The 11,348-nt window shown below is 35.7% G+C and overlaps 1 protein-coding gene across 7 annotated transcripts in view; it reads left to right on the top strand.

Annotated features, from left to right (window-relative positions):
• Positions 1–9,630, top strand: part of Kynu (kynureninase) — a 116,627-nt gene extending 106,997 nt beyond the window's left edge. For 3 of the 7 annotated variants that reach the window (XM_005390779.2, XM_005390777.2, XM_005390778.2), the window contains 3 exons: positions 467–552; positions 6,305–6,535; positions 8,796–9,630. In XM_005390779.2, coding sequence (XP_005390836.1) covers positions 467–552; positions 6,305–6,535; positions 8,796–8,921 — 443 coding nt within the window. In that variant the 3' untranslated portion in view covers positions 8,922–9,630. Of the gene's footprint in view, positions 1–466; positions 553–6,304; positions 6,536–8,795 lie in introns of those variants that run through there. The other 4 variants (XR_001235271.1, XR_001235274.1, XR_001235273.1 and 1 more) reach the window with 3 other exon arrangements.
• Positions 9,631–11,348: the final 1,718 nt, after the last annotated feature.

Below are 11,348 nucleotides of genomic sequence, written 5' to 3' on the forward strand. Positions count from 1 at the left end.
GCTACATACTCTAGGGTGGGTGTAGCACTTACATCCTTAATTCCAGCACTACACAATGAATCAATCACAAGCTCTAAATTCAGCTGCCTCCAAAAAGCCAACTCCTCATGACCTCATGAGGCTTTGGGGGGACATTTAGACACAAACCATAACAAGTGGTGACTTTCCCCCAGCAAGCTATTCTCCCTTGAAGCCAGTTGAACCATGGAATAAAACCTTGGAACTGTGAGTCAAAATAAACCTTTTCTCCTTTAAATCACAGGCATCAAATATTATGTTCCAGAAATGGAACCCTAACCTGCTCAATGCTAGTATTTTCACTCCTTTGGGCTTCTCTTAACTATCTCAGAAATCTCACCTAGGAAAAAGTTTAAATTTCATTCTTTTACTCTTCATATTTCTTTACTGATTTGGGATATCTTTTAAGGTATCTTCTATAATAATGACCATGTATTAACTTTTGCAGAGCTGAAGTTAATCCCTGGGGTCAGTGGATTCCGCATTTCCAATCCTCCCATTTTGCTGGTCTGTTCCTTGCATGCTAGTTTGGAGGTAGGAGATCTGCGCCTCAGCCTGCCCACGTCTTTATCTTTTTTCCCTCCCGGGTTGTGCCTGATTATTGTGCTTTCTGTGCTAGTCAAGGAGAGTATACAAATGCAGTCTGAGTGAAGAAGGAACAAAAGGCAGCACTGTTCTGCTGAGACAGTGGCTGTATGATGATCACGATTTTTCTTTTATATTTCACTTCTATCACAGTGTCTGCACATTGTTGACTATAAATAATTGGAGTTGGCTTAGGCAGACATTATTTTGCTCTGGTTAGTAAATTTGAATAAATTATTTGACCTTTGCTAGTTTTTCTTTAAATAAAATAAGCTTGTAATATTATTTCTTCATCAGTTCACTCAGGAAACAGGTACTTATTGTGAAAGTATCACGGGTCAGACATTATGATTGCTGGAAATTGTGTTTCTTCTGGTGGCATGAACCAGTGCATTGGAAAGTGCTACATGACAAGGCTAAAGAAGGCTCACTTTAATGTGGGGGAGGCTATGAATAATCAGAGCAAGCTGAACATTAAAAAAGGTTACTGCATTACACAATGTAGATGTTTGCTTTATTTGCTGGGTTTTCTATGCTGTTATATCCACATGTAATCTCTAATATGCTGAGTCAATATTTAATCTTAAATTAATTCATATTTTTGCATAAATTCAGTCAAACCCTAAAATTAACATTTATAGAGTGAGTTATTCTAGTTATGCAATATATAGTTTATATATAATATGCATGTTATATACACAGATTGTTTATTTTTTAAATAGATAAATATATATATAGAGAGAGAAAAACAAACTGACTTGTCATTAGGGCTAGATGAAGTCCATTAATGTAAATACATATTGTTAATAATTTAAAGCATATATTAATATTAATACAACATGAATCATAATTTATATTTATAGAGAAAAATATATTTTAAATAAATATACATAAATAACAAATTTTTTACATACAGCCACTAAAAGAAAAAATTTGAAGTTACTTTTCTTCACTGTATTCTAAAATCATTTAGCTTATGATATTTTAGGAAATCCTGCGGTGGGTTCCAACATCAAATAAAGGGCAGCTGCTTTTAAATCCTGAATTGTGGGATTTTTGTGGCAGTTCATAGCAGTTTTCATTCTGGTCGCTAGGTGGCAGTGTCAAGTTCCTCTATTACACAACCTGACCACAAGACAGTGATAATCTCACTTTCACTTCACCCCGAATTAGAGCGCACCTACCAAGTTGGACCACAAGGTGGAGCATGTGCTATTTTCACGTTGACTTTTTTTTTTTTTTAACATTGGAAAATAGAGTCACAAGATTTCCAGACTTCGACAAATTTTTCTTTCTTAAAAGTTTTTAAAATAAAAGTATTATGACAAAACCAGATGCAAATATTTGAGCTGCTTGATAATATCCATTTAGATAAGCATTTTGTTTGAAGATTTTAAAATATAGGAAAGTTCTAGCCAACTTTGCAAATCTTTTTCTAGGAGAGGATAAGTTAAAATACGAAAGGCACCCAATTGTTCCTTGGGAAGGACTGGTGCTTAACATAACTTTCTCTGATTTTCACCTTTACAAAATGACTTCTCAGACGTATCTCAGATTTTCTTTTCAGAAGCGCCCGTTTTGGTCTGTTGTACGCAGAAAGCTAGCTTTTCTCCCAGCACTCCTTCCTCTCGACGTGAGGAAAGAGGCAGATGCCTGTTTTTCTCACCACTAGCTTCCTTCCACACTGTTTGAGTCACCTAGGCAGAGTTCCACTCCTCAGAATCTGAAGATCGCTTAATTTTTCCCATTAATATCTAATTTTAAATCTAGCAAAAGGATCCTGGAAGCCAAAAGAAGAGGGGTGTGCACATCTCTGCAGTTTATTATCACTTATGTATTTCTCCTGAGCTTCCTGTGAAAGTCATTCAGTACCAAACTGTTCTGACCAGAATTGTCTTCAGTTAGTCAAGTTTTATTTTGGGAGAAGTGTTTTTCAAAGTCCATCCTTCTCGTTATAAATCATAACATTGCAAAATCACACAGTAATATGTGCTTCTCACTCTGTTAAACAGTCTACTTTCTATGTATTTCTGGGTTAGCAAGTGAGTCAACATCAGTGAATTCACATGTCAGCATTGACCTTATCTTTCAAAAGCAATTATTGCATCTTAAGAGACAATCTGATTGAAGTCTGAGTAAGTGAAAGAAAGAAATTCATAAATCAAAGAGCCTCTGGAGTGCTTCAACTTTCCATTCTAGAAATGCTGTACTTCTGCTGGAGACAGTCCATACTTAAGAATCAATTGTACTTGAAAATGACCTCAGATTCTCAATATATACTTTAAAAGACATATTAATATGACTTTGTTTAAACCACATGGGCATATGATAGATTGATATCATTAAAATAATACTTTATTTCAAGCTTTTTCTTTGTATAGTGGATTGTGATCATTCATACAGTCATTTAAAAGTATTATGCACAAAGGGAGATAGAATCAGACTAGGAATGAGAAGGCATACACTAAATGTGACATGGTATGAGCAGTTATTGCTCTTGAACTCATTTGTCACCTTTTGCTAATGAAGATATTTACAGCAGAGTAGTTCAGAAGTTCTCTCATCCTTCTAGGTACTACTTTTTGCAATTTGCATATATTTTATTTTGAAGGATCATATTTACAAATAGCAATAGGTAGACAGTTTTTATATTTATTCAGTATTTAAATTCATAATGAAATAAATTGCTTCAAAATAAAAATAAAGCAACTCAATTAAAATATATGGAATATATTTTAATAGAACAACAGAAAAGAACAGCATAGAAAGGTGTCATTTCCTCACAGTGGTGATTCAGAACCATTTTAAGAATTCAAGACAGAAATCTTAACAATGAAAATATCACACTACGCAAACTTTCTCTATTTAATTTTAATTTTTCTAGCTTTGTGTCCATTTTACTCATTAAGAAAAAGTAACCAACATAGCAGAAACTTTGCCAAGAATTCCGTTACGAGTTGAATGTCTCAAACTACACATTAAATTTTTCTCTAATTAAAATTCATTCTTTCTGAATACTAAAAGGAGAAAATTTTCAGGAAAAAAAGAGGATATATGTTCCGTTTCCCTCTTAACTCCTATTAGCTCCTCTTATTATTTTTATGTCAAGCCTCAGAATATATTTTTGCCTTATGGGGAAAATTTAAAATTACCTTCAGAATACAAATTACTTTGTACTCATAATTTGGAAAATATTTTTATATTTAAAAATTTTTTTATTACAGAGAAACAACATTCCAGAGTATATTAAAGTTCAGACTATTTGTCATAAAAAGTGATGTCTAGTTATCAAGAGAAATCTGTTTTTAAAAAGTATAAGTAATACTCTCCAAAGAATTACTAATTTATGAATGCAACTAATGAGCTATGAACTAGTGAACTTAGGAGCTATTATTAAAAATGTACATGCAGCCCTCCATATTTATAGGTTTTTCCTCTGTGAGTTCAAAATATACATTGAAAATATTCAGGAAAAGTACTGCAAATGTGCACACTCTTTCATACCACAATTTCCTAAAAAAAATATAGCATAGCAACTAGCAATAAAACATTTATATTCCACTAGACATTTAAAGTCACCTAGAGATGATTTAAGACATATAAGGGGAGCTCAGGCTGTATCTCAGTGGTAGAGCACTTGCTTAGCATGCCAAGTCCTTAAGTTCAAACAATAACAAAATATAGGGCTAGGGATATAGCTCAGCAGTACAGCTCCCGCCTGGTAGGCCTGAGGTCATGAGTTCGATTCACGGTACCAGAACAAGAAATAACAAAAAATGAAATTGGTAGTTATGTGTAGGACATATGCCATATTGTGCCATTTCATACAATGGAGTTGGACACTGCAGATTTTGATATCTGCAGGGTGTCCTGGAACCAACGCCCCACCAACACGTAGGGACAATTGTACTTCATATGTTAGCCTACCTGTACAGTATAAGGCCAAGAGTGGAACTAGAATATTTTATAGAATTATTTTAAATTAAAATTTCCTAGAATATTGGGACAATTGCTTTTGTCATTTCTTATTCCAAACTTTACCAGTCAAACTATTTGTGGTTGAGCCTCTCCAGTGTCTGCTCCTTGGCCCTGGGACAATGCTGATCTAAACCTTGGCCGAGTTCCCTTGGGTCCTCTTTAGTCCAGGGCTACCTACATTTTGTTTTACATAAGGAAATGAAAAACATGCCTCCAACCAATTCCTTGCAAGTCAGGTCACTTGACTTCTAAGGCAGAATTGTTTGCACCCAGGCCTCCAGGACCTTCTGAAAACAAAGATATCAGCCAATGATTGCAGATGACGCCCCCAGAGGTGTCAACCTCAACCCATGAGGTGTGCACAAGAGAAAATAATACATTCTGTCTTCTCTGTTCTTTCTGTCTTCTGCAGATAAGATTCCCGTCAGTACATGCATCCACTCCTTCCCATCCTCCTCCTGTCCTCTACTTTACCCGCCAATACATGCATCCACTCCTTCCCATCCTCCTCCCGTCCTCTACTTTAGCCAAGGCATCGTCTCCACTCAGTATAGTCACAGAAAATCTGTACCTGGAGACTCAAGTCCTGTTGGAATGATTGCCCACATGCCATGAGCACATACAAAAAATAACTGTTTTCAGAGATATGGTGAAGTGTAGATATCACCAAATGACCCTGTGCTTGCTTTTGATACTTTTGCTCACGGTATAGCAAAGTATAGAAAAGGCACATTAAGAGCACGCCAGGGCGTCGTGCTGTCAGTGGTTCATTTGCTTCTTATTTGAAGGATGTATTTTTAAACTGCTTGACCTTAAGAGATAAGCCAGAAGAGCATGTCCATCCTGATCCCTGATGTTCCAACAGCAGTTATTGTGTGGCCTTGTCACTCATGTTAACATAAGGCACCTCAGTGAGCAAACTGCAGTATTTCACACCAATGACAGAGTCTGACAGGAAAAAAAAAATAATGAAGGAATAAAAGGGAGGAAAAGAGAAAGTAATACTTCAGTAATAAATGTATTTTGGAACATTATTTGCTTCCCTTTCTGGAAAATCTTAGTTTAATTGTTTAACTTCTTTTTTTCTAACTTCTATTCTGGAGAGATATAGGAAATAGTAAATCAATTACAGATAATCCTGGTAACACTGCCTTCCACAAATACACACATACGTATCTCGTACTTTTTGTGGAACTAAGAAAGACTACATAAGAATATAGAAAATGATTTTGAGGGGCTGGGGATTTAGCTCAGCAGCAAAAGCGCCTGCCTGGCAAGCACAAGGTCGTGAGTTCAGTTCCCGGTACCGGAGAAAAACCAAAAACAAAAAAGAAAATGATTTTGAGTTATAGTTTTGTAAAATTATTTTAGGAAAAATGTTTAAATTTCATAATATTTAAATGAGCTTAGTGAGGTGTGTTTCACTTGGTAATTATCCTGTCAATTAAAATGTCTCTGAAGGAAGATATTCTCAACTTTTTCTTTTGGAAGTAGTACTTAAATGACACTTGCACAATTTTTCTATCAGGAGAACTGCCTTCAATATTTAATGGCAAAACATGAAAAACGTGTCATGTTTGTACAGAACAAATGATCTAAAATGAGATATTTACTGGAGAGGTCAAAAGTGGGCAGTTCCTTTTTTACGCCTGATTTTCACTTAATTTTTACTTCTCTGTAAATCAATACGACACTGTTAGTCTGGTTATTTCTTTTTCTGCAGATCTTTCAACAAGCGACAATAAAAGCATTGAGGAAAAAATCCATTTTGTTAACTGGTTATCTGGAATACTTGATCAAGTTGTACTGTAGCAGACAGAAAGCAGAAAAAAGGGGACCAGCGGTGAACATAATCACACCTCCAAACATAGAGGAGCGGGGATGCCAGTTAACACTAGCATTTTCTAGAACCCAAAAAGACGTTTTTGAAGAACTACACAAAAGAGGAGTCGTTGTAAGTATATTGCTGGAGCTGCTGGACAATTTTCTCTGTGGGCTAAATGTTGAGGGTAAAGTTTGCATTCCTGCGTTTATTTATTGTTGTGTATCATTTCATCTTAATGACTCAGTTGAGATACATTGTTGATTAAGCATTGCTCTGTGCTACTTGAAGGCCTGTCTACCTGTCAGGTATGACAACTACTAATCTTGGGTATAAGAAATGATTTTTGGGCTGGGGATTTAGCTCAGTGGCACAGCGCCTGCCCGGCAAGTGCAAGGTCCTGAGTTCTATTCCTGGTACTGGAAAAAAACCAAACAAACAAACAAAAATGATTTTCACATAACTTACTAATGATTTTCATAACTGTTGTCTTAGAAATTAATTATTTCATCATAATAGATTAGAAAATATTTTTCATCAGCTCAGTAGTTTTGAATCACAAAAATCCCACTACATTTATTTTCTATACAGAGCAAAAAATGTAATTTACTCAAAGATAAAAATCAGCCTTCTTTATTTGCTTGATTGCACTAAATTATTTCCCCTTCCCTTGTCACTGCAGCCCACTAGGCGGACAAATTTTTCTAGAATAGTAAAAGGCAAAAGATTTCTACGATCTGAAAAGAAACCACAGTGAAATTTTTCTAGAATGGTAGTACTACAGGAAATAATGTTTTGTTTTTCTCCTTGTTTGTTAAATCTTGGACCTAAATGGCGTCCTTCATCTTTTAAAGAGAACTAAGAAATTATTAACTGAGTAACTTCAAGGGAAACCGATGGTAATGTATTTCTAAAGATAATGTAATTTAGGCATTGTTCCACTTCTGTCACACTCATATCTATGGGAAAGTCACCTCAGATTCCAGAGGCACAAATCAGAAAATCAGAATTACAAATCAAGCTCAACCCTGTCCACGTTGACTGTTGTTGGGAAAGTTCCTGAAGAACCGTTGGCTTGAAATTTCTCATCTATATTTAGGGTTTAAAATGTATTTCTGGGCATTTGATGGGGAACCACACAGATTATGTACCTTTAAATGGTTATTTCTTTTCTTAAAAGAGAAAAAAAAACGACAACAAAGATAAAAACAAGACAACACAAAAACAATAAAAAACAATACAGAATTTCAAAATAAGATGACAGGAATTAACAAGGGTTGTTATATTACATATTGTTATTGTCTATGAAATTTCTCAGATTGCCTGATGTAAGAATGCAAGATTGACCAAACAATTAAAGAGAATAAAAAATAATAAAAACAAACATTAGAAATGATACACATAAGTGAGGTACAAGATAAGTACAAGAAAGTCTTAATGGTTATTTCTGGAAGTTGACCCTAGTGAGCAACTTCAGGCAAGGCAAATAATCTGGTCCTACTTCAAGACCCAGTAACATTCACAGAAATATACCCACCACATTATTTTTGAGTTCAGAGATTAGAGAATTGCATTTAAGGACAATGTGCTAAAGTTCTGTAGATCACTGTGACATTCTTCTTTTGTGAGGGAAATTTCGGAAGTCAAACTCAGGACCTCACACTTGCCAGGCTGGCACTGAGCCTCAGCTGGACTATATCCCCACCCCACCCCCGTGATATTCTAATTTATTTAAAAATGTCCAAGGGCTTTGTCTCCTGCACAGTTCCTCTCAGCAAAACTGTAATAAGACCTATTATTAGCAGTCTTCAACCTTTTGGACACCATAGACTGCTTTCATGAAAGATAAGTATTCCACATACAGGTGAAGTGTGGGCATGTGAGAGGATGGATTGGGGATGATTTCAAAGGCGCGAACAACCAGATCCCTTGCTTGTATAGTTCACAGTAGGGGTCCTGCTCTTAGGACAGTCCAAGGGCTCCCCTGATCTGACAGGCTGCGGAGCTCAGCAACAAGGAGTGACTCCCCGAGCTGTCCGGGGATGCTCTCGCTGTGCAGCCGGGTTCCTAACGGCCCATGGATGAGCACAAGTCCACAGTCAGGGATTTGGTGACCTCTCATCTATTTGATGTTGATGGAAGGCAACTTCCGTGTAGAATTCAGCAAACCACATTGGATCTTCACATTCCAACCCACTATTATTTTAACTATTATTCAGAAGACAGTTTCAAATAATGAAATACCACATCTTACTTAGAGAGACAAAGCTTACATATTAAGGTTTGGAGAAGTTACTGTGACTGCTTTATGAAAGTTTGTCTTGAATGTAGATTTTCAGTAAGTAAAAAGTGCTAGTAACATTTTGAACTTACCTTGTTTTTCTCTCCTTAGTGTGACAAGAGAGAACCCCATGGCATTCGAGTGGCTCCAGTTCCCCTCTACAATTCTTTTCATGATGTTTATAAGTTTGTGAATCTGCTTACTTCTGTACTTGATTCTGAAGAAATAAAAGATTAGCAATGTTTTGTTAGAATAATTTAAGCAAATGTTGCAAAAATTTATAATAGCACTATTACTCTTCTCATCTTAATTATTAAAGAATATTTCAAAATTTATTAAAGGTAACTGGTAACAAATCATATACATTACAGAAAAATCTGATTTTCCCAAATGTCTATAGTTCTGAGGAATGCACGTGGCTACCCACTTTCTTGGTGTTTAGCAAATGCATTGGGTTTTCATTCTCTAGCTATCACATTTCATGGGCTTTGACATGTTTTTTGTTGGTTTAATTAATAATCTAGCTTCAAAATGTACGTGGAATTCTTCAGTCAATAATGGAAATATTACTTAATTTTAATTTACCAAGTTTTTTTTTAAAGAACTGTGATTGAACAGTCTGTTTTATGTATGATTTTATAATGTTCCAATCAATTTGAGGAAAACACATGTTCTATGACAGTGGCTTTCTAATGTTCTTTTGGCCACAATGTACACTAAAACACATTAAATATCAGAGACCATTATTGGTAAGGGGACACACATTATTTAGTGGTTCTAATACATTTTTGTCACATTTTAGCATCTCTGAAAGGTGACCGAGTATTTACATTTTCAATAATTAATTTCTTTTAACTACCATTATCCCTTTTTCTGCATTACTATCTTTCACAATAAATCAGTGACATCTCAGATTTGATTAAAAAATAGTATGTGTAGGAAAAAAGTTCATAAATTCTCTGAGCTCTGTTATTTATTACTCTAATTTATCTATTCAAGAAAGGATACTTGAAACTAAATTGATATCCCCATCCACTCTTGTTTGCCCTCAAGGCTTTCCATGGGCGGTCCTTCATTTTATATTATCATAATGGAAACCTACCCTGATAAGAGTTCGGACAGTACTCTGTCTCTCTAGCGGTGAATGAGACTCTTCAAGATATTAATGATTGAAGATTAGAATTAGGCGATGAGCGTTTCATCTTTTGGCCTCTTTATTTCACATTTATGGGCCCTCTTTAGTCACTATGAAAAGTAAGGTTAAACACAGCCCTGCTGGATTTCCCCAGTTTTCAGAGTTGATGTCACAATCAGAACTTATGAATTAGCAAGACACTCTGCATTTGTACACGTAAATAGCAAGAAAGTGTTGGTAGCGGCTGGAGCTGGATATTAGTCATATGTGGGAGGGCGGGACAGAGCCAGAGTGCCTCAAGCAGTCAAGCTGCCTCAGTCTTCAGAAAAGCAACCTGCCTGGACAATTTCAGTCACTAGGCAACATTGCCTCTCATGATACTAACTTTGCAAGGGTATAAATTAACGCCATTGCTAACGTTGTTCAGTCCTCTATCCCTCCGAGGTAAAGAGGCTACTCCACCCCATCCCAGCTTTTGTCTCTTCTTTTTATTTTCCTCATACCTACCACTGATCCTCCCTGGAGTACAGCAAGAGACCAAGGGGTTCTCTGCAAGGAAGAGTGACTACAACATAAACATTGCTCTTCACTGGGTGAATTTGAACAAAATAAAGAGACAACTACTTTGGATGGCATTGTTAAGAAGTGTGTGAAATCTGACAACTTGCAACAAGGCTTATTCACTTATACATGGAAAACTTATCGCAGACAGGTTATGTTGCATCATTTGCGTGATCTCACTTATCTGAATGATTGCATAATTGCCTTAACAGAGCTTCCCACTCTGTCATGTGGTGAAATTCATCTTCACAGGCAGAAGAGTCCTGTAAATATTAAAACCCAACCACATAGAGCTTCACATAAAAGGAGTTGTTTTGAATCTCACAGTGGTGAACTAAATAGACACAGTTTCACATCTTCCTGTCAAGCACTAAGCCCTGAGTTCGATTCAAGGTACAAAAAAAAAAAAAAAAAAAAAAAAAAAAAAAAGACATGTTTCCAGTTCTCAAGGAATCCTGTATTTAGCTTAGTAAAAGAAACAGATATTCAATGTGGAAACACCTGAACAAGTGTATGATTACAAACTATAACTCTTATGAAGCATGAATGGATGATACTGTGAATTAGAACACTGAATGTGTTCATTAGGTGAGTGAAAAAAAGAGCTGAGGGTGTTTATAGTTATGTCCTAAACCATTTCATGCTAACTTCATTAAAAGTTTAACATTTGTAAGTAAATCATTCAAATCATAATCACCACCATGTGCTCATCTCCAAAGTTAAGTTGAATACTGGAAATCCTTTCGCTTCCCAGATCATTTTAATAATTTCATTATTGTTCCATTTATTGTCTCTTATGAAATGTAAGGTTTAACTCATGTTTACATACCATATATACAACTATATAGACAACTGACAGATTTTTTTCCTATATTCAGGATTCTAACTATAATTTTAATCACTCAGTGATTACACAGTGTCTTTACATAGGAAATTATTATTGGAAAAGAGGCCATTTTCTTTTCCTT

Source organism: Chinchilla lanigera, unplaced genomic scaffold, assembly GCF_000276665.1.
Source record: "Chinchilla lanigera isolate Chin_1 unplaced genomic scaffold, ChiLan1.0 scaffold00039, whole genome shotgun sequence".
Taxonomy (NCBI): domain Eukaryota; kingdom Metazoa; phylum Chordata; class Mammalia; order Rodentia; family Chinchillidae; genus Chinchilla; species Chinchilla lanigera.